The sequence below is a fragment of the Podarcis pityusensis genome, assembly GCF_964106645.2.
Source record: "Podarcis pityusensis genome assembly, chromosome: 2".
Classification (NCBI taxonomy): Eukaryota; Metazoa; Chordata; class Lepidosauria; order Squamata; family Lacertidae; genus Podarcis; species Podarcis pityusensis.
In genome coordinates, this window is record NC_138029.1 from 127,487,491 (window position 1) to 127,514,706 (window position 27,216).

The 27,216-nt window shown below is 43.8% G+C and overlaps 2 protein-coding genes and 1 long non-coding RNA gene across 4 annotated transcripts in view; 2 read left to right on the forward strand and 1 right to left on the reverse strand.

The window, feature by feature from the left end:
* Window positions 1-418: 418 nt before the first annotated feature.
* LOC308466085 (uncharacterized protein) overlaps window positions 419-27,216 on the forward strand; it is a 54,588-nt gene continuing 27,790 nt past the window's right edge. The window contains exons 1-2 of one of the 2 annotated variants that reach the window (XM_080986625.1): window positions 419-1,107; window positions 1,215-1,782. In XM_080986625.1, the coding sequence (XP_080842751.1) occupies window positions 1,769-1,782 (14 nt within the window). In that variant the 5' untranslated portion in view covers window positions 419-1,107; window positions 1,215-1,768. Of the gene's footprint in view, window positions 1,783-27,216 lie in introns of both variants that reach the window. The other variant, XM_080986624.1, reaches the window with a different exon arrangement.
* The window catches only part of LOC308466306, a 51,359-nt gene continuing 26,266 nt past the window's right edge, over window positions 2,124-27,216 (reverse strand). The window contains exon 3 of the long non-coding RNA XR_013980706.1: window positions 2,124-4,831. This is a non-coding gene — a long non-coding RNA (uncharacterized lncRNA). The remainder of the gene's footprint in view (window positions 4,832-27,216) is intronic.
* The window catches only part of LOC308466141 (uncharacterized protein), a gene marked incomplete at its 5' end in the record, with an annotated part of 48,689 nt that continues 27,892 nt past the window's right edge, over window positions 6,420-27,216 (forward strand). Inside the window, one exon of the mRNA XM_080986729.1 lies at window positions 6,420-7,848. Within this exon, the coding sequence (XP_080842855.1) occupies window positions 6,420-7,661 (1,242 nt within the window). The 3' untranslated portion in view covers window positions 7,662-7,848. The remainder of the gene's footprint in view (window positions 7,849-27,216) is intronic.

Here is a 27,216-nt window from a genome sequence, read left to right on the forward strand (position 1 = left end):
CTCCCCTCCCAACCTCCCTGTTTGCAGATTGAAAACCACCTCCTTCTCTCCCCGCAAACCCAGGTCACCCCCAGATATGATCCCCCCCCCGCAGCCATCTCGCCCCCTGCTGTGGGGAGGAGGAAGGAGGGGGGCCAGGCCCCCATGGAGCCCCCGAGGCAGCGCCGTCCCGTCCTCTTCCCATCCCAACACAGGGAGGGGCTGCTCTATTGACGTAGCTCTAGGGGCAAGCGCATCCCAAAAGGAACCGGAAGTGTCATTGCTGAATGTACCGGAAGTTTCCAGGAAAGGGGAGGAGGGGCGTCAGTGGAGAACCCCCCCCCCCAGCCCTTTCTATTGCAGACAAGGAAAGCGGACTAATCCGGAGCCAGGGAGGCGGAGGACCAAGAGGTAAAGAGGGAGAGAAGGGGGGGAAATAGAGGGGGGGGATAAGGGGGGAGGACAAAGAGACCCCCCCCAAGAAAGCGCCCTCCCTGGGGCCCGTCGACAGGGGCCCCGATCCCGGCGACCCAGGGGGGAAGGGGGGACCCAAGACCTGCAGGGCTGGCCTTGCAAGATCTCCTGGGCAGCAGCAGCACCGCCAGACTCCCCTTTCTCTTTCCTGGGGGGCCGAGAGATGCTCAGCTGCCCTGCCCCCCCTGGAGGCCTTGGCGGGAAGGGGAATGAGGACCCCAAGCAGGGCTGGGGGTGGGGCTGAGGCCCCCCATTCTCCCGGCTTCCCCCTGGCAGGAATCCCTGGGGTCGTGGGGCGCCTGGCTGGGGAAAGGGAGAGAGGGAGTCCAGGGAAGGGTTAAAGGAAGGGGAGGAGCCTCGACAGAGACCCCTCCCCTTCCATCACCACTTATTCCCCAGTCTCCCTGCTGGCAGTCCCAGATCATCATTGGCATACAGGATTGTCCTGAATACCACCATTTGCTAGCCAAGCCCAAACCCAAAAGTCCCGCTGAGATGATGATTGATAATATTGTCATTTATCCGTTTTAGACCCCTAAGTAGTAGCAATTGCTAGGACATTGTGCTGCTCTCCTCTGTACAGTTCCACCCCTATTTCAGACCTTGTGGCTGATTTAAATGTTTAGCTGCTGATAACATGGCAACGTTTAGCAGGTGATATTGTGAGGTTTAGCTGGTAATAAACCACAAGTGATATTGTGAGGTTTGGTAATGATAACATTACAATCTTTATCTGCTAATAGCCCTGCAATATTTAGCAGGTGATATTGTGAGGTTTAGCTGCTACTAACATTACAGCGTTTAGCTGGTAAGTTATCGCAATGTTGAAAAGCAGGTGTTGCCTAGCCCTTGCACACATTGTGATTTGTAATATATTGCCAGCTCAGTATTAGGAAACAGTTATCATGATGTAAACTTCAAGCCAGTCTTGGACAATATACCAATATATCGCCCAGCTCTAATCATGACCTATATTTCTGACCCAGTGTAGCATTGCTGATTTTACCAGTTTGTCCCCAGGAATCCCTGGGGTCGTGGGGCGCCTGGCTGGGTCCCTTTTGGCTGGGGAAACGGAGAGAGGGAGTCCATGGAAGGGTTAAAGGAAGGGGAGGAGCCTCAACAGAGACCCCTCCCTTTCCAGCACCACTGACCCCCACCCCCATCACCCAGCTTCCCTGCTGAGGGTGTTGGCTGTCCCAGATCATCTGTATTCACTACGACTCATCTCCATACTTTGATTTGTCCTGAATACCACCAATTATAGCCTAGCCCAAACCCAAAAGTCCTGCTAGGATGCATCTTGGCTTGCCTGCTGATGAAACTGAGTGTGTGAGGATTGATGATATTTTCATTTATCCGTTTTAGACCCCTAAGTAGTAGCCGTTGCCAGGACATTGTCCTGTTCCCCTCTGTATAGTTCCAGCCTTATTTCAGATGTTGTGGTAGATTGCAATCAGGGTGAATTTGATATAAATCAAATTGATTTCAATCACAATTTACAATAATCAAAATAAAAAAAATTCTTCCAGTAGCACCTTTAAGACCAACTAAGTTAGTTCTTGGTATACCAAGAACTAACTTAGTTGGTCTTAAAGGTGCTACTGGAAGAATTTTTTTTATTTTGACTATGGCAGACCAACACGGCTACCTATCTGTAATTTACAATAAATCACTAGTCAGTATGATTCTATTTAAATCAAAAATTTCTGATTTGGTTACACTATTAGAAATACATAGACAGATAATTATGAAATCATTCTGAGGTTTAATAAGTTAACTGTCTATATTTGGACAACATTTCTGCTGTAATTTATTGGAAGGAGAAAAATAATCATTTCCTTAATAACAACTTAAGCAATTTATTTAACTAAAACAATAATATTATAGCATGTTGGTAAAAATATTTTTTTTATAAAAAAACAACCAAGCAGACTTGAGTTTTAGCACACATGAGAAACTCGGAACTTAAGCATTTCACCACCTCCACTACCAGCCACCCCTTTGGATTGGCTTCTGCATTCAGGTGCCTATTCTGTACAGTTAAGTGTTAGTGAAGTTGTTGGAACCCAATGGGATTGGGAAGAGGTTGCCAGCCCTGAAGAGCCTTCAGCGCTTGCCTCAAGTCTGACTTGCACAATTATTACACAAAGACCCCAAGATGTGTGGAGTATTCTGCTCACAAGATAGCACTTTCATTTTTACTGCTTCACACTTAGCTACTTGTGCAGATCTCTTCCACTGCAAACCATCTGTTCATTGAACCTCTTGGAACTTAGAATTTAAGGGGTTGATTCTGTATATATAAATCTGCAAAGGAACAATGGGATTAAGGTTTCCCCTCAACTCTGTATATTTATTTTATAACATTTTTCATGTGAAGAAAAGGCATGTTATCTCTTCAGACACAAATTCACACTTTTGAGAATGGCAAAAACAAGCATCTGTGACAATATCTTTTCATTAGAAAAACTACCCCAAATAATCTTACAGAATTACCCCACCTCCCGCAGGAGCCGCACGCTCCTTAAAGGGTGCGCAGCTCCTGTGGGCTTTTGCGGGAGGTGGGGAATACTCCCAGAGCTTGTCGGGGCTGGCGGGGGAAGCCCGGGATGAAGGCTCGTTGCTGCCCTGCGGAGGCTTCGCAGGCTACCCCAGAAGCCAGAACAGCTAGAGAGAGTGCTGCGCAGCGCTCCCTCTAGCTGTTTTAGCTTCTGCCTTAGTGGTGCAACGCCTCCGCAGGGCACCGGGGAGCTCTGCTCAGCGCTCCCTTTAAATAATATTTTTTTCTTGAATTCCCCCTCTAGAAACTAGGTGCGCCTTATGATCAGGTGTGCCTTATGGAGGGAAAAATACAGTAGGTAGGAGAAAATAACAGAGGCCAACCAGTGTATATGGCGAAGCAAAGCGGCTAGTAAGCCTGATCTTTATTGCAACAGTGTCCCCCCCCCTCACCACAACCAGGAGGGAGGTGTGCAAGGCCTTATATAGTCTTTTGAAATTGCCCCCCCAAGACCACCCCCCCCCCCAAATATCATACAGAAGGAGACTGTCTACAGCAGGAATAGATCACAGGAGGCGGTCTACAGCAGAAAACCTGTCCCCAAGGATACCTGTTAATGGTCACTAACTGCATTACCTAGGCAGCCTGGCCATTCTTTTGTGATGGTAAATACTTTAGTTCCTGAATCCAGGTCACAGGCCCACTCTGTTCATCCCTCCTTAAGGCAGTATTTGTAAGCACAAAGACAATGGGAAGGCTTCCATTTGCCTCCCTTGCTGCAGAGGAATATTTGAGTATATTTCTGAGCACAATTCAAAGTGTCGGTGCTGACCTTTCAAGCCCTAAACGGCCTCAGTCCTGTATACCTGAAGGAGCGTCTCCACTCCCATCGTTCAACCTGGACACAGATCCAGCGCCGAGGGCCTTCTGGCAGTTCCCTCATTGCAAAAAGTGAGGTTACAGGAAACCAGACAGAAGGCCTTCTGGGTAGTTGCGCTTGCCCTGTGGAACGCCCTCCCATCAGATGTCAAGGAATTAAGCAGCTATCCCATTTTTAAAAGACATCTGAAGGCAGCCCTGTTTAGAGAAGTTCTTAATATTTAATGCTGTATTGTTTTTAACACTCGGTTGGGAGCCGCCCAGAGTGGCTGGGGAAACTCAGCTATATGGGCAGGGTATAATTAATATTTATTATTATTATTATTATTATTATTATTAGTCTGTGGTGCTCAATGTTTAGGCATAGTAAATATTAGGATTTAATTAGAACTTGTGTGTTATAGCGGGGATATGTTATAAGATGGTCTCAGTGTATTTTAGAAAGGGAGTTATGTAAAGGGTTTTTTGTGTTTCTTTGTAAATACTGTGTGTCAGACTGAGAATGTCATTAGGAAGGTCTAGGAAAGGGTCTCCTGCTTCTGAACATCAGAAATGAGCATGGAAAGAGTTAATATCATTAATCTACCGGAATCGGCCCCCACCCTTTGTAACAAGCAGCTGTAGGTCTTTTGGGATTTAATATCGGCTCATGAAAAGTTGGGCATACGACCCGGAAAGCTGCCTGGCTCCCTCCGTCTGAAGGCGGAGATATGCACCACATGCCGTAGTCGAATTCGGCTGGACTTGCCATGGGAACGCAGAAGGGGCAAGCAAGGAAGGGGGAGACGGCCAAAGAAACCTGCTCTCCCACAAGTGCCCCCCCTGCCAATTCCGTAACATTAGCAAAGCCCAAGTTCAAACATCAGCCCCTATTTAAAAGAGGCCCCCGTAATGACGACACTGGACTGCCCTTTACGGTTGCCGTAAGTTACTCTTCCAAGTCCCAAAAGCGCGCAGCAACTCCGGTCTATTTTGCAGGGCTGTTGTAACGGGGACACCCTACGCCACCGCCCAGGGCAGCCCAAAGTGACGTATAACCAATCGTTGTTGTTGTTGTTGTGTTCCACGGTGAGACTCCAAGGTCTTCTGTGTCATCTTTCCTGTGCAGTGGATGCTCAGGTTGTGAACGTGATCGGTGCGGGAGGCACATTCACAACCTACAGCGCTGCGTCTGCGCATGTGTGGGTTGCGATTTGGTGATTCTGCACGCGCACAAAGCGTGATTTAGTGGTTCTGCACATGTGTGAGCGCTGAAACCCGGAAATAACCCGCAACCCGAAAACGCACAACTCGAAGCATCTGTAACCCGAGGTATGACTATTTTGGAAGGCAGCGAGAAGGCTGTTCTCAGGGCCTGCTCCACCGTGAGGGAAACTGAGGCAGCCCCCTCAGGCAGCAGATGCAGGGAGGGGACGGAGCTGAGTCCCATTTGGCCAGCCCTGATTTAACCCTCTATCCCAGGCATAGGTACCCTAAGGCCCATGGGCCGGAAGTTTGAAAAAACTTTAAAAAGTATAAGAACTCACATTAGGTAGTCAAAAAATAGTAATTGAAAGAAAATGCTTATAAAAAATAAGATAATTAACATTTAGCTCCTGTTACACATTATATCCACTAAAGTCAATAGAAAAAGCATAAAGAGATGATGTTCAAGATGTGCACTTTGGGAAATTATAAATCCTATTATTATTATTATTGTTATTGTTATTGTTGTTGTTGTTATTATTATTATTATTATTATTATTACATTCAGGTGGACACACCACTGATTTCATCTCCTTTCTTTTCTTTCCCACAATCAGTGTTATTCACCTTTAATACTCACCTTTTTCAGTGTCACACATATTTTTATCTTGTGATCTTCAGTTGAAGAGAGGTATACAAATTTAATAATTCCCAGTTGGAGCAGAGCTACAATATCCAGAAGCCCTTGGCTTTTTATCTTGTGATCTTCATATGAAGAGACGTATACAAATTTAATAAATAATTCCCAGTTATTCCCAAAATGGTCACTATGCACCTCCTGAGGCCAAAGGGAATGTGCAGGGGATGAATAAAGATCTAGAGGTCGAAGGGGACAAAATGTGGCCCAAGGGGTAGAGGATTATAGTGCAGCAGATGAAGAACTTCATAATGAACTTAGGACCCTGAGGAATATTGGCCAGGTTCATGGAACATAGAGCAGCTCCCGTTCCTGTGAGAAACCACTTTTTATAAAATGTAAACCCCCACAGTTCAACCGTATTCTAAGATAATGCTGCTTCATTAACAATAATTAAGGGTTATAAAAGGCTGTTGATGCATGACCATTATTTTAAATTATTTCATTTGCCTTTCCTAAACATTTGGAACATACGGAGGACAGGAGAGATTGTACAAGACGTTAAAATAAGAGCAGGTGTTAATTGATGTGTGTAATATTCCTTTGTTCTCTTCCTAGAAAACAAATAGGATTTTCTCCCCACCCCATTGAAAGAAGACAATGGAGAAGGCAGTCAGAATTCTGTTGGGCCATGTCCAATGGGAATAACAAAGCAACCATTTAAATACATGGAGTGTGAAAACAGAACATAAACAATTTGAAAGTATGGAGTGTGGAAGGAGCTTCACTGACAGTGGAAACCTTAGAAAACATCAGTGGTCTCATTCAGGGGAGAAACCATTTAATTGCATGGAGTGTGGAAAGAGCTTCACTACTAGCAGAAGCCTTAGAATTCATCTACGGACTCACACGGGGGAGAAACCATTTAATTGCATGCAGTGTGGAAAGAGCTTCACTACTAGCAAAAGCCTTAGAATTCATTTACGGACTCACACGGGGGAGAAACCATTTAAATGCATGGAGTGTGGAAAGAGCTTCAGTCAAAGTGGAGACCGTAGAGTTCATCAACGGACTCACACGGGGGAGAAACCACTTAAATGCATGGAATGTGGAAAGAGCTTCACTACTAGCGGAAGCCTTAGAATTCATCTACGGACTCACACGGGGGAGAAACCATTTAATTGCATGGAGTGTGGAAAGAGCTTCACTACTAGCAAAAGCCTTAGAATTCATCTACGGACTCACACGGGGGAGAAACCATTTAAATGTATGGAGTGTGGAAAGAGCTTCAGTCAAAGTGGAGACCTTAGAGTTCATCAACGGACTCACACGGGGGAGAAACCATTTAAATGCATGGAATGTGGAAAGAGCTTCACTACTAGCGGAAGCCTTAGAATTCATCAACGGACTCACACAGGGGAGACACCATTTAAATGTATGGAGTGTGGAAAGAGCTACAGTCAGAGTGGAAACCTTAGAATTCATCTACGGACTCACACAGGGGAGAAATCATTTAATTTCATGGAGTGTGGAAAGAGCTTCACTACTAGCAGAAGCCTTAGAATTCATCTACGGACTCACACGGGGGAGAAACCATTTAATTGCATGGAGTGTGGAAAGAGCTTCACTACTAGCAAAAGCCTTAGAATTCATCTATGGACCCACACGGGGGAGAAACCATTTAAATGCATGGAGTGTGGAAAGAGCTTCAGTCAAAGTGGACACCTTAGAATTCATCAACGGACTCACACAGGGGAGAAACCATTTAAATGCATGGAGTGTGGAAAGAGCTTCAGTCAGAGTGGAGACCTTAGAATTCATCTACGGACTCACACGGGGGAGAAACCATTTAAATGCATGGAGTGTGGAAAAAGCTTCATTCAGAGTGGAGGCCTTAGAAGACATCAACGGACTCACACAGGCGAGAAACCATTTAAATGCATGGAGTGTGGAAAGATCTTCACCGACAGTGGAAGAGTAACACTACATCAACCGGCTCACATTTAAATGCATGGAATGTGGAAAGAGCTTCAGTCAGAGTGGAGACCTTAGAAGACATCAACGGACGCACACAGGGGAGAAATCATTTAAATGTATGGAGTGTGGAAAGAGCTTCACTGATAGTGGACACCTTAGAAGACATCAACGGACTCACAGGGGAGAAACCATTTAAATGTATGGAGTGTGGAAAGAGGTTCAGTTGTAGTGGAAGTCTTACAAGGAGTCATTTTGGACTCACAGCTGTCCATGGAGGCACAGGTTAACTCTGTGTCCAGGGCAGCTGTCTACCAGCTCCACCTGGTACGCAGGCTAAGACCCTACCTGCCCGCGAACTGTCTCGCCAGAGTGGTGCATGCTCTAGTTATCTCACGCTTGGACTACTGCAATGCGCTCTACGTGGGGCTACCTTTGAAGGTGACCCGGAAACCGCAATTAATCCAGAATGCGGCAGCTAGACTGGTGACTGGGAGTGGCCGCCGGGACCACATAACACCGGTTCTGAGAGATCTGCATTGGCTCCCAGTACGTTTCCAAGCACGATTCAAAGTGTTGGTGCTGACCTTTAAAGCCCTAAACGGCCTCGGTCCTGTATACCTGAAGGAGCGTCTCCACCCCCATCGTTCAGCCCGGACACTGAGATCCAGCGCCGAGGGCCTTCTGGCGGTTCCCTCATTGCGAGAAGTGAGGCTACAGGGAACCAGACAGAGGGCCTTCTCGGTAGTGGCGCCCGCCCTGTGGAACGCCCTCCCATCAGATGTCAAAGAGATAAATAATTACCTGACATTCAGAAGACATCTTAAGGCAGCCCTGTTCAGGGAAGTTTTTAATATGTAACGCTGTACTGTTTTTAACACTGATTGGGAGCCGCCCAGAGTGGCTGGGGAAACTCAGCCAGATGGGCGGGGTATAAATAATAAATTATTATTATTATTATTATTATTATTATTATTATTATTATTACAAGCCATCAAAAGACTCCGAGGGGTAAGAGCTGTAATAGTGGAAACACCTTCAGGCCATCAATTAACTCAAAGAAGAGAAAGGATTTAGACAGAAGGAGTGTTCATCCTGCTTTGGTTATTATGCAACACTTTTTATAGTGTAGGACCTGTTTTTCTCTAAGTTGACACTTTCTTTCTTTTTTTATAGGTTTTATTTTGCTTAAACAGGTACATATAAATATAAACAGCCAAAAATTACAAAGGAAAATTTCTTAAGAGTAATTAAAAAAAAGTACAAAAAGTACAAAAAGTATTGAAGTACATGACACAGAACATAAGCAACTATAGGAAAGATAAAAGAAAAGAAAAAAGAAAAAATGCAGGGGAAATGTGTGTGTGTCCTATGGGGCGAATACAGGCTTTTTTTTGCGCACCGACCCCTCTTGCTCTCCTGGCTTCGCGGACCTCTCCGCAAGCAGCGGGAGCGCTCCCGCTGCTTGCGGAGAGTTGCCGGCATGCCGAAGCCTGCGCACGCTGAGATCAGCGCGTCCAGGCTTCGCGGACCTCTCCGCAAGCAGCGGGAGCCAGCGCTGGGCTCCCACGGCTTGCAGAGAGCTGCCTGTTTGGGGGCTGGGGTCGGGGGAAGCTTGGGCCTCCCCCAACCCAGCCCCACGCCTGGGGGGGAAATAATTTTTTCCCCTTTATTTCCCCCCCAAAAAACTAGGTGCGCCTTATGGGACAGTGCGTCCTATAGGGCGAAAAATACGGTAAATAGCCTAGTTTTGTTTTTGGGAATAGTATCTGAAACCATTCCTAGTAAAAATTCTTCCGGTTTCTTGCTAAACGTAGTTTTTATCAATCTCTTTATCTCTTCATAAATCATGTTCCAAAATCTTTGTATCTCTAGACAGGACCACCACATATGGTAGTATGTTCCTATCTGTTCCTTACATTGCCAGCACTTGTTATTGTTTGATTTATTTATTTTTGCAAGTTTTACAGGGGTCAGGTACCACCTATAGTACATTTTCATAAGATTTTCCCTTATAAGGAGACAAGCCGTGAATTTTATATTTTTAGTCCATAATTCGTTCCAAATATTGGGTTTGATCGTATGTCCCAGGTCCCTCTCCCATTTTACTGTAATTTCTTTGATATCTTCCTCCTTTCTTTGCCAATTCAAAAGTAGTTTGTACATTTTAGAAAGTGTCTTTTGATTATTATATAAAATACCCTTCTCTAGATAGGATATTTTTTTGTCAAATCCTTTGGTTCTTTTATCCTTTTCAAGGGCGGCTTTTAATTGATAATACTCCAGCCAGGTTATTCCCTTCTGTTTCAATTCGCCTAGGTCCTTTATTTTCGGAACACTACTTGTTTCCTCTACTAAATCCTTATATGTTAGCCAATCACTGTTCATATTCAGCCTGTGGACCGACATAGATTCCATTGGTGACAGCCACCATGGTGTTTTGGTTACTACTGATTTTTTACTCCTCTCCCATACTTTATATAATGCCCTTCTCACAATATGATTTAAAAATCCTTTGTGAGATTTAACCTTGTTATAGCCTATGTAGCCATGCCACCCGTACACAATATCCCATCCCTCCAGATCTAGGACTTCCGTGTTTTTAATTAATATCCATTCCTTAATCCATGTCCAGCACACTGCCTCAAAGTACAGTTTAAGCTCAGGGACCGCGAAGCCTCCTTTTTCCTTCAACTCCGTTAGCAGCTTAAATTTTATTCGTGTTTTTTTCCCCTTGCCAAATAAACTTGGCAAGGTCTTTCTGCCAATCTTTAAAACACTTTACGCCTCTAATTATAGGTATTGTTTGGAACATAAAAATCATCATTGGCAATACCATCATTTTAACTGTGGATATTCTCCCCCACAGGGACAAATTGAATTTGCCCCAAGTCTCTAATTCTTTTTTTATTTCCTTCCACTTCTTCTCATAAGTGTCCTTATATAAGTTTATATACTTTCGTTCACATCAATAACAGGAAATCAATCTTAAACGCATGCAGCGTATGTGAGGTTTTGTTGTTTGCATGTAATGTTGTCTAGACATGTATTTAAATAATCTATAAAGATGAACTAACTTAGTTGGTCTTAAAGGTGCTACTGGAAGGATTTTTTTTATAAAGATGAATGTATTGCCAAGAATGCTGTTTTTGTTCCAATCGTTACAAATTTTAGATAAAACGGACTGTTTCAAGAAGTGGCAGAGAGACATTTCTAAATTCGTCTGGCAGGGCAAGAAGCCCAGAATAAAATTTAAAATACTAACGGATGCAAAAGAAAGAGGGGGATTTGCCCTGCCAGACCTTAAACTTTATTATGAATCAGCAGCTTTCTGCTGGTTGAAGGACTGGCTGCTTCTTGAGAACACAGACATTTTGGACTTAGAAGGTTTCAACAATGTTTTTGGGTGGCATGCATATTTGTGGTACGACAAGGTTAAAGCACATAAGGCATTTAAAAACCATATTGTCAGGAAAGCACTGTTTAATGTCTGGATACGATATAAAGACTTACTTGAAAATAAAACCCCAAGGTGGTTGTCACCGATGGAGGCAAAAGCTCAGAAAAGGCTCAATATGGAGGCCAAGTGGCCAAAATATTGGGAGATCTTGGAGCAAGAAGGAGATAAATTGAAATTGCAGAGTTTTGAGAAATTAAAAGTGCGAGATTGGCTTCATTATTATCTAATAAGAGAGGTATATAATTTGGACAAAAAAATCGGCTTCCAGGTGGAAAAATCAAAGTTGGAAACAGAATTGCTAGATCCCAATACAAAGATACTTTCAAGAATGTATAACTTGCTGTTAAAATGGAACACTCAGGATTAAACGGTCAAATCCGCTATGATTAAATGGGCACAGGATGTTGGACATAACATTATGTTTGCTGACTGGGAACAGTTGTGGACCACAGGTATGAAATTTACGGCATGTAATGCCTTAAGAGAGAATATTATGAAAATGATATACAGGTGGTACATGACACCAGTCAAGCTTGCAAAAATCTATCATTTGCCCGATAATAAATGCTGGAAATGTAAAGAAACTGAAGGTACATTCTTTCACCTTTGGTGAACGTGCCCAAAGATTAAGGCTTTCTGGGAGATGATCTATAATGAAATGAAAAAGGTATTTAAATATACCTTTCTGAAGAAACCAGAGGCCTTCCTCCTGGGCATAGTTGGCTAATTGGTGCCAAAGAAGGATAGAACCTTTTTTATGTATGCAACAACAGCAGCAAGAATACTGATTGCAAAGTATTGGAAGACACAGGATTTACCCACCAGGGAAGAATGGCAGATGAAAGTGATGAACTACATGGAATTGGCAGAAATGACTGGCAGAATCCGTGACCAGGGAGAAGAGCCGGTGGAAGAAGACTGGAAGAAATTTAAAGACTACTTGCAGAAATACTGTAAAATTAAGGAATGTTAAAATGATATCGGATGGAAAATAAGTGGTATTGGTAAAAAGATTATTAAGAATATGTAAATATGGATTGATAATGGTTATAAACACATGGTTATAATAGGTTAAGATACTGAGTAAAGATAAATGACAGAGGGTAAGGATTTGCTGAAAGGACTTTTAAACGGGAATACAAAAGGGGAGGTGTGAGGAGGTCAAAGAACTAAGGAAATGAGTTGAAAGGTTATTGAAAGATGTTTGTGTTCTCTTTTTGCTGTTTTGCTGTCTTATTGTATTGTTTTTTGTTCTTTTTAGTTTTTTTTTGCTTTTATTGATGTATTGTAAGGTATTGTTTGATTTGTTTATTTTTTATTGTTCTTTTTCTTTTTCTGTATTTTCCAAACCCTTAATAAATATCATTTTAAAAAAAATAGACATGTATTTAAATAATGAAGGTAACATTTCACAATAGTAAGTAGAATATAATATTTAATGTGAATCTGTAGTGTTGCTTCTGAATGAGGATGGACTGAGACTGAGCTGGTTTTGGTGTTTGGTGGAGGGAGTTGGAAATGTTTGTATCTGGGAATGGAGAGTTGCTCAAAGTGGAGCTGAGACTGGTGCTTTGGAAGCAGAGTTAGACTAATATTATAGGAACAGCAGCATAAGTCCCATTGTTATAATTGCAATAGTGGAACCATGAAGACACAGAAAGATTGAAAGCACCTACTTATATGACGAAGATAATCTTGAAACCCTGATCTATTCTTTTGATTTATAGATACATTATGTCAGATATAATGTGTATAGATATATTTGGTGGCAGGAGAAATAAAAGGGGCATTCCCTGGCATAACCAGGAAAGGCTCTGTTCCCAGTTGCACGTCTTGCATGAGGAGGGAAGGGGGCAAAGGGAAGAAGGGGCCGTACCAGAGCATCTCAGAGCAATGTTGGGAGGGGGGCACATGGTGACACAAGTGTGTGTAGAATGCTATCCCCAAAACGACGCAGGCGAGAAACAATATGGATGAGTATAATGTGGAAGGAGGTTCAGGTAGGTCCCAAACCCAGAGTGCTAAGGGTCAGCTTCCTCCAATTCCACCAGCTGCCCCAAGGCACGATCCACCTCTGGGCCCTGAGGGTGGAAAGCCTCCTTGCACTTTTGCAACTGGACATGATCCGAGGGAGTCCTCCTGCCAGCAGAGCAATGCATACTATTGATGTAATTATCTTATTGTTGCTGTTGCCATCATGGACTGGCTGGATGCAGAGAAGGGGGGGAGACCCTTCTTTTCGCTCTCCTAAATCTTCCACCTATTCCTGCTTCACTGGATTCCATGAGTTCTAGTTTTATTGGGGGGGGGGGCTTTTCTCTATCCTCTTTCTCCATTCTATCTGACATGTCCTTCCTTCCTCGTCTTCTCTCCAAACTGTAAGGTCCCAGATACTGAACTGTGCACAGTACTCCAAATGTGTTCACGCCATAGATCTCCATAAATAATTTCCATTCCTCCTTAAGGAGCAGATATGGGTTTGTTATATGTCACATGTCTGTTTACATTCCAGCACAGTATGCTGGGAACTTCCGTTGTGTGTATAGCTTTTGCTTTTCTCTGTCTCTCTGAGAATACAAAGAGAGAGACGAAATGTTTCTTTGTCCTGATTTATGATTAATAAATCCGTAGTTGTAGTATGCTTCCACAAGCCTCACGCCTATTCTGTGTCTGCAGTTCGCTCTGCTGATATAGTGTGCCCTGGCTTTGAAGTCTGGGTCGCTGATTTACATCGGAGCAGAGGCTGATGGGTCTTTGCAGCGGGACGGCTGGAGTGAGATGACCCACCTGGGACTAGCCAGCTGGCCTTGCGACCCTCTGCATGCCAACAAGATCTGCACTACAACCATTAGGAGAGTGGCAGGTGTATTTTCAATCGGTTCCCTAAACATCCCCAGCGTGAGATTTGCAGTTTCCCGAGCCAGTGCACACAGGGTCAACAATTTCCCAGAGTTACCTAACATGACCCCAAGGTCTCACTCCTGGTCCCTCACCTCCTCCTCATCAGCCCAACGTGCATCTGTTTAATCTTGTTGACCATGAACTGGAACCCTGCCAGAACCAATGGATGGTGCCAGCTTGGTTCTATGACAAAGGAACATGTAAAATGTCAAACATTAAGAACTTCCCTGAAGGCCTTCAGAGGTCTTCCAAAAGTTACTTTCTCTCTTTGACATCTGATGATGATGATGATAATAATAATTAATAATAAATAATAATAACCAGTGTACGTCACATCCAGTCTCCCATTCCCGTGGGAAAACCCAACAGTACTCTGACTGTGGAATGCAAAACATTGTCCCGTGATAAGCACTTTGCTGCACAGTGAAGAAAACAGAAACCAACATCCTCCCCCTTTCTGTGAACATCACTGGGCAGCGTGTTCGTACAATATCAGTACAAACCAAATTTCTGTACATCGGGACAGTGTTGATCCCTTGATACAATCTTGGACAATACATCAGCAGGAATTTCATTACCTGGCATATAGGACACCGTTACGAGTCCCTTCTGAATATGTTCCCTAGCATGTTGCAACTTCAATTGCAAGTGCTTCGTGCTTTGCTTACAACCTTCCGAATTCAGCAAAGCCAAACATGCTTTGTTGTCCTGGTAAACCTGGATTGGACATTTGACAGGAATTTTCATGTCTTTGCACAATTGTAACAACCATTCACAATCCTTAAGTGAATAAGACAGTGCATTCAATTCAGCTTCACAAGTACTTAAGCTAATTGTTGTTTGCTTCTTGCATGACCAATCAAATAGACCCTGATTGTACATGTAGCAAACTCCAGACGTACTTTTCCTGTCTGTAGTGTCACTTCCAAAACTTGCATCTGCAAAAATCTCAAGACCACCAGACTTCTGATTGTTAAATCTCAGTCTGTAATGCATAGTGCCTTTCAAATAGCGTGCTATGCGTTTTAGAGCTTTCCAATCCTTAACAGTGGGATTGTTAACTTGTCTGCTTAGCAAATTACAGCTAACAGCAATGTCAGGTCTTGAACATCTGGCAATGAAGTTTAGCTTGCCTAGCACACTTCTGTACAGTGTAGTGTCAGAAAATGCTTCTTCAGTGTCATCTACCTGATAACCTGTTGTCATCGGTGTGTCTACAGGGTTAGCATCCATCAGGTTCAGTTTGCTTAACACATCGGCAATTTTCCGTGACTGGTGTACTAGAATGTTACCACTTTGATCTTTCTCTATTTCCAGAGATAGGTAGTTGTTTACCTCACCAAGATCTTTCATGTCAAAGTGCTCTTTCAGTTGAGCTAGGGCGTTATTGTACATTGTGACATCTTTCCAAAAGAATAAAATATCATCAACATAAAACAAACAATACAGCTTCTTTTGCCCTTCCTCTTTGACAAATACACATGGATCAGCTTTCACTTGCTGAAAACCTAGAGAAAACAATACTTCAGTGAGTTTTGTGTGCCAACACCGTGCACTTTGTTTGAGACCATAAAGGGAATTTTTTAGAGCACAAACAAATCCCTGTTTTACCTGTACGCCATCAGGTGGAAGCATATAAAGTGATTCACCTATAGATCCATACAAAAATGCTGTATTCACATCGTGGTGACTAACGTGTAGATTCTCCTCTGCAGCTAGCTTGAGCATAAGCTCTCATACCTCACGGTGGGTGAGTAGGTCTCGTGATAGTCTTCACCTGGTACCTGTGCAAAACCTCTGGCTACCAATCTGGCTTTGTGTCTGACTATCTTGCCATTTTGATCTGTCTTCGCTTTGAAGACCCATTTGCTTCCAAACAGTTTCATTCCTGGAACTACTGGAACTAGCTCCCATGTTTTGTTCCTTTCTAAGGAATCAAGCTCAGCCTTCATGGCATTTAACTATGGCTCAGCTTCCTTTGAATCCAAATCCTGGATTTCTTGGAAACTTGAAGGTTCAAATACCTTCTTGGAGCTTTTAAGAGCTGCTACTGCTGTTTTAGCAAATTCATCAGCAAATCTCTTTGGAGGTCTGCCTTTTGTGGCTCTTTGTGACCTGTGAATTAGCCTTAAGTCCTCAACACTTTCCTCTTCTTTCTTGGGAGAAAAGTGGCCTATTGTGAACAATGGTTCTTCCAATTCTTGATCAGAGCTTTCAGAGGGTCGCATAGAGGCTTTCGCACTCTTGAAATCCTCTGAACCATCCGATTCAGTTTCAGACTCAGAATCAGAACCTTCATCAGTGGGTGTGGGTTGTTGCGGCTGCTTTTGCTGTTGCTTATCCTCAGTCTCATCACTGTCATCAGGATAACATTGGAAAATTCCCACATTCTCCCCCCACTTGGCATTGTACTCAACACTTATTGTGAGCTTAATTGTCTTACAGTCATCATTATTCTGTAAGAACCTTTCTGATAACCTAGAAAGATACCATGCAATCCACGCTTGCCTAACTTGGAGCTTTGTGGTGTGTGAACCCACATGTCAGAACCAAAAATTCTCATGTGTTTGATGTACGATTTCTTGCCAAACATCTTCTCATAGGGGGTACAACCAATCGCTGAAGATAACCTGCGATTGTAACTGTAAGCAAAACACGAGAGAGATTCGGCCCAATAACTCTCTGGAAGATTGGCATCATGCAGCAAGGTTTTTAACCCTTGAAGCAATGTCTGATTTGCCCTTTCGCAAAGTCCATTCTGCCATGGCGAGCGAGGACTGGACAAATAGTGTTGAATTCCTTTCTCAGTCAGAAAAGCTTCAAACTGCTGAGAAGTGAATTCTCCCCCGCGATCAGTGAAAAGAGTCTTTATCTTCTTACCATGCACATTTTCCATCCAAGCACAGAATTCCTTGAACCTTGGAAATGCCTCTGATTTCTGCTTGAGATTGTACACATAAATATACCTGGAAAAAGCATCAATGAGAACCATGAAGTACCTATTTCCACCCAAAGAGGGTGATAGTGGACCAACTAAATCAGCATGAACAACCTGGTATGGTTCTGTAGCTTGCCTACTAGACACCTTACCTTTCGCAGCCATTTTCACTTTGTTTGCTGCGCATGCCTTACACTTCATGTGGTACCTGCAGGGTTTAATAGTCATACCTTCAACCAAGGCAGGCATTTTAGATACTGCCTCAAAATGCAAATGACCAAATTTCCTGTGAAAATCGTGAATACATCCTGCATGCAAACTTTTGTTAGAACCTGCAATGCAACAAGTTTCATTCTGCACAACATCATCATAATACAAAACAAACAAACGATCAACACATTCGGCATGCAATACATAATCATTTTTCTTTGTGATGGTGCATTTCTTGTTCTTGAAGGAAACGTCAATGTTCCGTTCATTCAGCTGCATAACACTGAGTAGATTGTGTGTGGCATCTGGTACGTAAAGCACATCTTGTATCGATAAGTCCAAACTGTGAAGAACAACAGTTCCGTAGCCTTGACTGGGGATCGTGTGGTCATCCGCCTGGTGAATCGCACCTTCCTGCGGTGTAAAAGACACGAACAGTCGCTTATCGTTGCACATGTGGTGGGTAGCTGCTGAATCAACAACGAAGAAAGATCTAGACGTCTTCTGGACCTTTACGACCTTTGGAGTGAAGCGTGAGACCATTGCCTTGTGCTGTGTTGTCCTGGACACTGGACCTTTGCCTTTGCTTCGGCCTTTTCCACGCGAAGAGCTTCCGCTGCGCTGCTCTGTCTTGGCCCTGGGATATCTGCATTCCCTCTTCATATGGCCTAGACGTCCACACGAGTAGCATTTCACTGCCTTCAAAGCTTTGGCGCCATCTGGTGGTTCCACTGCACTCTGGGATGACGTCTGTGAAGACTCCCCCTTACCCATGCAGCTAGCACCCCGGCGGTCTGCTTCATTCTGAATTACGGCAGTAACATGGGCTACTGTGAGCTGAGCAGTTGGCTGAACAGCAATCTGAGTGGCAACGGACTCCCAACTTGGACCCAAAGAATGTAGTATCATGAAGGAATACACAGCCTCTGGAAAGGTGAGTCCTCTCTGTTGCAGCTCATGTCTCAGATTCTGCATCTCCATCAGATGTGTACGCACATCTCCACCTTCAGCAAGAGCCATACCATGCAGCTTGGCATAATAGTACATTGAGGAACCAGCCTCTGTCCTCAAGTGAGCCTCTCTTAAAGTGTCCCAAATTTCTCTGGCTGTGGTCTTATCACGCAACAGACAGAGCTCTTCTGGGGATACTATCAATGTAAGAGTTCCCATCGCTTTGGAATCCTTAGCTTTCCATTCGTCTGTAATTGGAGCTGGGGGGTTGTCTGTAATAACTTTGTACAGACCCTCTTTCCGCAGAATAGCCTCTGCATAGAGAACCCAGTCCGCGTAGTTTTTCTTATTGAGCTTAGGAATTCCACAAGCATCAGCCAGCTTTGCATTTGCCATCTCCGCGGCGTTTAATCAAGCTGCGTCACTGCTGCTTCAAACCTCATTCCAAAAGCACTTTCAAAGGTACTTTCGGTTTTCAAGCCTCCCAAGCCTGTGAGCTTGTGCCTTAGAGCCTTTGCCTGTACCGCGGCAAAACGGCTTTAAAAGTTCAAAGTCCAGCCATAAAGCTATCAACTAGAAGCTGGCAGGCTGCCCGGAGCATGAGCACATACCTCTCATCAATCAACTCGATACGCAGAGCAGATAACGCCGATCCGTTTCTCTGTCCCTCTGCCGGCATTCCGACTCGGCTTCTGGAGTCCATCCTTCAGTTTGACTGCGTTTTTCTGGGCCCGGAACCAATAATGTTGTATTTGCAGAGTCCTGTACACAGCGGAAGGATGAGCAGTACGTGCCACATGCTTAACTTTGCTTTATTTTCACTTCAATGTTGAGAGATTACAAACATGCATCTTGCCTCTGCGGGAGCAGAGAAGCAACCTCCTTCTCGGAACAAAAGAACACCGAGAGAGAAGAGTGAAAAACAGAAAACCAGTGTACGTCACACCCAGTCTCTCATTCCCGTGGGAAAACCCAACAGTACTCTGACTGTGGAATGCAAAACATTGTCCCGTGACAAGCACTTCGCTGCACAGTGAAGAAAGCAGAAACCAACATGTTCCACAGGGAGGGCGCCACTACCAAGAAGGCCCTCTCCCTGGTTCCCTGTAATTATGAGGGAACTGCCAGAAGACCCTCGGAAGTGGACCTCAGTGTCCGGGCTAAATGATGGGGGGATTTTCTTTTCCTTGTCTTAGATGGATGTTGAAACAAGGTGTGATTGACTAGGCCATGTCTGGATCACAGATTTCTACCCAAGAGCCACAATTGCTTTGCATTCACAAAGGCTATGTGAAATATCACTAGTGAACAGAATAATTCAAACAAGGAAACCAACAACAGTATTAAAATGTTCAGTTTCTGTTAATTGATTCTCATGGGAAACTTACAGATTCTTGCTTCACACAATTAACTCAAGGCAGTGTCAATTTACTCTTGGCAGAAAGCCAAGGTCTGCTTGACCTAGAAACTACTTACTCTGATTGGTTAACGACCAGCACTCAACTCTGTTATCTAGGATTGCTAGCACAGTGTGATGTTAGGTGTGTTAGGAGGAGAAGTGCTGTGTATGGTAGAGAGAGAGAGAGAAAGGATTTATTTTGCTTTGATTTGTATGCAGAAACTCTGCTGGTTTTATTTTTCCTTTTAATAAATCCTGTAAATAGTTATTCTGAGTCTAGCTGACTAGTCATTACCGCCGCAACTAGCTTCCTCGCTGTGCAGGAAAACTCTGCTACGTTTGGGCTAAAGCCAATAGGGCTATGCCTGACACTTCAAAGTTCCATGAGGTTATGGGCATTGTGCTGCCAGCCTGAGTTGTGGTGGTGTCAGCATCAGCGGTGTTGGTTCCAGTAGTTCCAGAAGTTGTTGTTCCTGTTGGTGCAGCAGATGGACACTGGCTGGTTCCTGACTGTTGTGAGCTGGTGACGCAGTGGACACAAGGACAACAGCTGCAGCGTGTGAGTGCTGGGTGCTGTGGTTCCTGTTTTCTCTCTCGGTGGTCGTGAGTAGCTGGTTCCGGGTTCCAGGGACATCGCTCTCAAGATGGCCTCACAACCAGTTCAGATGGTTTTTGAGCGTCTGAATGACTCCAATTACTTGCTGTGGTCGGAACGCATGCAGGCAGTGCTGCAGAGGGATCGTCTCTGGCAAGTGGTGAGTAAGTTTCCTGCGAAGCCGGATGATGAAGACCTCGATAAAGACCAAAGAGCAAGGGCCACAATTGTCTTGGGGCTGGAAGATTCCCAGTTGCCGTATGTGAGGGGAATCAAGACAGCTAGAGGTGTGTGGCAAGCACTTAAAGAACTCCATGTGCGTGAGACAGCGGTTTCCAAGCTGTTCATTCACAAGGTGTTGTACAAGGCAATGTTACAGCCTGGGGTTACAATGCAGGAACACCTACACAGTTTACAGTTAAAGTTTGCTGCGCTACAGGAAAGAGACTGTGCGTTAGACCAGCAGGAGAAGGTGGCTATTATTTTGAGTTCTCTCCCGGAAAGCTGGGATAATTTAGTTTTGTCTCTAGAAGGCATACAGGAGCGTGATTTATCAGTCAGTTACGTTACTGGGCGTTTGATTGAAGAATGGCAGAAGAGGCAAGAAAGGTCGTTGGCTGCAGAGGCTTCTACAGGTGGACGGTTTGGAAGGAGTTCTCATGCCGTGCCAGAGGTGAAGCAAAAGCAGCATACTGGTGAGGAGTCAGCGTTTGCTGTTAGGCGTTGTTTTCGATGTGGGTCTTCAGCGCATCTAAAACGACAATGTCCGGAGTTGGTCAAGTCTCAGTTGCCGGTGCAGGAGCAGAGACGAGATCAGCAGCAGCAGCAGCGTAAAAAGAAATTCTTCAAACAAAAACAGTCGGCTCAGCTGGTGACCGCCGAGGTCAAGATTGCTGATGAGAAACAAGCTGTCTGGGTGGTCGATTCTGGAGCGTCTCGGCACATCGTAAATTCAGATGAATTGTTTGTTTCCAAGAACTCAGCACAGCGCAGCCAGGTGGCTCTAGCAGACGGAAGTACTTCCGAAGTGATTTCGGGGGGTGCAGTTTTTGTTCCTTGTCTTCGTGAATGCCTGCAAAATGTACTTTGTGTGCCTTCATTAAGGAGCAATCTGATGTCTGTAGATTGTTTACTAAAAGCTGGGTTTAAAGTGTATTTTGAAGGAGACAGTTGCATTATTAAGAAGGCTGGTGAGATTTTAGGCACTGCTAAGTCAGAGGGAGGCTTGTTTTGGCTTAAAGCAGGATCTAAAGTTGCAGCAGTAGTCAGTAAATCTCAGCCTGCAGTGAATAACAAAGCTATACATGACAACTGTGTGCACTTATTGCATAGGAAAATGGGGCATGCTTGCTGGAAAAGTGTACTAAAAATGTCTGAATTGGCTGATGGGGGTAATTTAAAGAGTTGTAACAAGTACCTTGATTGTAATGTTTGTAAAAAGGTTAAAACCCACAGAGTCTCTTACCCCAGAAGTGACAGAGTTAGTGAGTCACCGCTACAGCTGGTTCACATGGACGTAATTGGTCCATTTGCTGTAAGCAGGGGTGGAGCGCGCTTTTCACTAACAATTGTGGATGACGCCACGCGTTACTCTTGGGTTTTTCCCATGAAGAATAAGGGTGACATGTTCACTAAGTTTAAAGGCTGGGTGGCATCTGTGGAAAGATTTCTGTCCATTAAACTCAGAAGGATTCAGACGGACAGAGGTGGCGAATTTATGTCAAATGCCTTTAGAGATTGGTTACAAAAGCGTGGCATTGGGCATAGAAAAACGAACGTTTTTCCCCCAGAGGAGAATGGCGTTGCAGAGCGAAAAAACAGATATTTACAAGATATGATGTTTGCCATGCTTGATGATGCTGATTTGCCCATGTCTTATTGGGGGGAGAGCATGCTCACCGCGTGTTATCTCCAAAATAGGCTCTTTCATCAAACAATAGGTACAACTCCGTACTTTAAATTGTTTCAGAAAAAACCTAAAATTGACCATTTGCATGTGTTTGGATCAAAAGCCTGGGTATTAATTCCGAAACAAATGAGAAAGAAGGGAGATCCTAAGACCAAACAGTTAGTGTTTGTGGGTTACCAGGAGCTGGGAAAAGGTTTCCGCTTTGCTGAAGGGACAAATGGCATTGTGATCTCCAGGAATGCCAGTTTTTGTGAACATAGTGGCTGGGAGAGACTACATGCCAATACTGAGGTTTGGTTTGAACCTTCCCACGAGCTCCTTGACTCTGAAGGTAGACACAGAGAATCAGAGTCTGAGGGGGAGGAAAGTTCAGATAAGAGCTCTCAAGAAAGTGGAGTTAGCCAGAGACCAGTTGCTAAGCAACAAAAAAGAGGTCGTAGCTCTGAGGAGGAAAGTGGGTCAGAAGAAAAATTTTCTCCCAGAAGATCTAAAAGACAAAACAAAGGAGTGCCTCCGGTGCGTTTTTCTCCAGATACTGCAAATGTGTTTAGTGTAATTGCAGAACCCAAGAGTTTTCAGGAGGTGTTAAAGTTACCAAAAGAGGAGGCAGAGCTCTGGAAACAGGCAATGGAGGAAGAGATGTCCTCTCTGAATGAGCACAAGGTTTTTACACCAGTAGCAGCGCCTGAGGGGGCAAAGATTGTAGGCTGCAGGTGGGTGTACAAACCTAAACCTCTGGTGACAGGAAAGTACAAATACAAAGATTATGACGAAACTTTTTCCCCTACTGCTAAGGGGGACAGTGTAAGGCTGATTTTAACGCTTGGAGCAAAGAGAAAACTCCTGTTAAACCATTTTGATATCCAGACTGCATATTTACATGCATCAATATCAGAAGACCTGTATCTAGCCGAACCGCCTGGTTATGAGACAGGTTCCAACAGAGTGTTGAAATTAAACAAAGCTCTATATGGTCTCAAACAGGCTGCAAGATCTTGGAACAAATGTTTCCATGAGGCCTTAGTGTCATTTGGTTTCAAGCAGAGTACAGCTGACAATTGTGTTTATGTACGTGGTACAGGCAGTGATCAAGAGTTTGTCTGATTTATGTAGATGATGTATTGTATGCCTGTAAAACAGATAAACAAACTAAAAGGTTTGCCAAGCAATTGTCCAGTAAGTTCAAAGTGAAGGACTTAGGCCCGGTTAGGACATATCTAGGGTTGGAAGTGTGCTGGGCCCAAGATGGCAGCTGCCTAATTAGTCAGCAGAACAAAGTTAAGCAACTACTGACTACATACAGGATGCAGGATTGCAAAGGGGCAGCGGTGCCTATGGATCCAGGTTTCATAAAAACACTTCACATAGATGAGAGTCCTGAATTTGAACATCCTGATGTATATCACTCTGTAATTGGAAGTTTATTGTATCTAGCACAGTGGTCCAGACCTGATATTAGCTACGCAGTAGGCATATTAAGTAGATTGGTCTCAAAACCCACACTAAATGCCTGGAAAGGGGTAAAACAAGTTCTGAGGTACCTCAAACAGACAATTGGCTATATGTTACAATTAAATTCTTCTGAGGACGAAATGTTGAGTTGCTACTGTGATAGTGACTGGGGAAATTTGCCAGACAGAAAATCTGTCACAGGACTAGTCATAATGGTCGGTGGAGCTTTAATCAGCTGGCGGTCACGCAAGCAAGACGTTGTAAGTGTGTCATCAACGGAATCGGAGTACGCCGCATTGAGTGAATTGTGCAACGAGGTGATTTATTTCAAGCATTTGTTAGCAGATTTAAATGTAAATTGTGGAGAACCAGTACGAGTTTACATTGATAATCAAGCTTGTATAACCTTAAGTAAAACAGAGGGTTTCAAATCACGTTCCAAACATATCTCTGTAAAATACCAAAATGTACGTTGCTGTGTACAAGACAATATAATCACATGTACTTATGTATCAAGTGATGAAAATGTAGCAGATGTATTAACTAAACCATTGGCAAAGATAAAGAACAAGCAAATGTGCAAGGGTTTAGGTTTGCTGGAAAAATAATCTCCTACATAGGTGTTTTTTGATGTTAATTGTCCAGCAGAATCTGTGAGGGGGTGTTCAGTTTCTGTTAATTGATTCTCATGGGAAACTTACAGATTCTTGCTTCACACAATTAACTCAAGGCAGTGTCAATTTACTCTTGGCAGAAAGCCAAGGTCTGCTTGACCTAGAAACTACTTACTCTGATTGGTTAACGACCAGCACTCAACTCTGTTATCTAGGATTGCTAGCACAGTGTGATGTTAGGTGTGTTAGGAGGAGAAGTGCTGTGTATGGTAGAGAGAGAGAGAGAAAGGATTTATTTTGCTTTGATTTGTATGCAGAAACTCTGCTGGTTTTATTTTTCCTTTTAATAAATCCTGTAAATAGTTATTCTGAGTCTAGCTGACTAGTCATTACCGCCGCAACTAGCTTCCTCGCTGTGCAGGAAAACTCTGCTACGTTTGGGCTAAAGCCAATAGGGCTATGCCTGACACTTCAAAGTTCCATGATAAAATTGCAGGGAGAGAGAGAAAAACTGCATTTGAAATGACCAAACCACAAGATGAAAAGTCTCCCTACTAAATGAGGGAAGGGGGAGGCATGGGGGGGGGGCTTTTGAAGTCTCCCTGCTGCCGAGGGAATTCCAGAGCAAGGACACCTCTGTCTGTCTGGAATCCCTCACTGCCTCATCTCCAGCAGGAAGGGGGGATTTCCAGACTGGGACCCTTCACTGTTAGGGGGAGGTGCTGGGGCCTGGGCAGCTGGATGGATGGACATCAGCCTGCAGAAATGCTCCCCCTTCCTTTCACAGGACTGTTGTGGTGTTGCATGTGAGTGACAAGGCAACACTCAAGAACAGTTCCCACCAACCAACATTACATCATTCCTCCACTGCCCACAAGACGGCGATCTTTCCTCTACACATGGTAGAATCCTAGAATTGCAGAGTTGGAAGGGACCACGAGGGTCATCTAGTCCAGCCCCCTGGAATTAAGGTATTTTGCCCAAAGTGGGGCTCAAACCCCCAACCCATAGATTCAGAGTCTCATGCTCTACCGGCTGTGCTCTAAAAGGGAGTTTCCGTTCAAGCAGAGCCAAGAATAATTAGGGTTGCCATATTTCAAAAAGTAAAAACCAGGACACCCCCAAATTTGTAGAACTTTTTCTTTTTCTTTTTTAGACAAGGCCCCAAATAAATGCCAAAAAAGCCCATGATTTTTCGACTGACTTGTCTTAAATTCAGGACAAAGTGCCATCTTTTGGAAATTCCGCCTTTGAAATCTTTTGCAAGTCTTTCTTTTGAATGGGGTGGGGGGTTTTCAATCTGGCCAGTCCCCACGCAAAAGAATAAATGGAAATGTATCAAAAAGGGCAGCATTTGGAAACCACCTGGTTGCAAACCACTCTGGGTCCTTTCAGTTCAGAACTGCCTGAACTGCTGGCTCCGCACATGGGAGCAGAGTAGGACTTACTTCCGAGTAAGCAGGCATCGGATGGAAAATTGTGTATCAATAAGGCTTTTGGCCGTGAATTTATACCTACAGCTAAAATGAGAAAAGAGAAGAGGTTCTTTATGCAGGCCCCAAACTAGACCCCAAGCAGCCTGCGCAGAAGCTATTTCCATCGCCGCGGACATGCACAAACGCGTTTTCCAGCATCGCACTGCATTGGTCAGGCCCAGGGACAATCTCTGCAGGAGTGATAATGGCCCATGGCCATTATCTGGTAACATGTGATATTTAGATGAGGTTTAGATGGTGATAACATTGCAATGTTTAGCTGGTGAGACCACGATGTTGAAAACTAGATATCGCCTAGTCCTTACACCCATTGTGTTTCGCAATATATTGTCGGCTCAAATATTAGGAAACAGTTACCACAATGTTAACTTCAAGGCAGTCTTGGACGATATATCATCGCCCAGCTCTAATTATGACCTATATTTCTGGCCTAGTGTATCACTGCTGATTTTACCAGTTTGTCTTTTATTTCCCATTCCAATCGTATCTCTTACATTTTGGAAATCACTTTCTCTTTACTCTCAATGATATCTCTTTCAGTGTGCAAACTTTGAGTCACAAAACCTCTCCTTTTATCTTGTATAAAAAAGATAATTTGATGGCATTGTAATCAATCCACTGCCGTACCTCCCACCTCACCCTGTTTATTCAGTTTTCTTTTTTCTTCCGGAAAGTCCAAAAGATCTTTGTAAGTTGCCCGTTGTTATTCCATATTGCATCCTTTAAAAGCTATTGCTTCTGTGGGTGAAAACCCAAAGGGTGTATTTCATTCCAGCAGATACTTATATTTATCCCATACTCTAAATTTGTTTTTCCTAATAACATGATTCACAAAGCTCTTGTGTGTTTTAGTTTTTTGATACCATGAATAAACATGCCGACCAAAGGTGTTCTCATGACCTTCTAAATCCAGTAGCTTAGTGTCTTTCACTATCTCACACTTCTTAAGCTGGCAGAGGCCTCATCGTACAAACATAAATCTGGCAGTCAGAATCCACCTCTCTCCTAAGTATCCATTATAATTTTATATTTAATTCTTGGTTTCTTTCCTGCCCTGCCAGATAAACCTAAAATGTGTTCTGGAGCTTTCAAAAACTATCAGTTGGTTCTGGAAAGAATGAACACTCACTCACCCCAACAATGTTGACAGATGGAGGTCTAGATCCAAGAACATTTTCCTATCTGAGCACTCCTTCAGCTGACCGCATGCACCAAGCCTTAGAAAACATCAAGGAACTGACATGGGAGAATCCTTTTAAATGTACAAATAAAGAGCTTCAGGCAGAATACAGAGCTTGATATGCATCAAGGGACCCACACAGGAGAGAAACCGTTTAAATGGATGGCGTGTGGAAAGAACTTCAGTAGAAGTGGAAACCAGAGGAGACGTCAACAAGCTCAGACATAGGAGAAGTCATGTAAATGTCAAGAATATAGATGGAGTTTCAGTCAAAGTTTAAATCTTTCATGTATAGACATGAAGGTAGGGTCTCACAATAGTAAGCATAATGTAAGATATAATCAAAACAAAATAAAAAAGAATTCCTTCCAGTAGCACCTTATAGACCAACTGAGTTTGTTACTGGTATGAGCTTTCGTGTGCAGCCACACTTCAGTCCCCAGAGGGGGCGCGTCCTTGGAGAGCCCCCAGCTCTTTGTATTG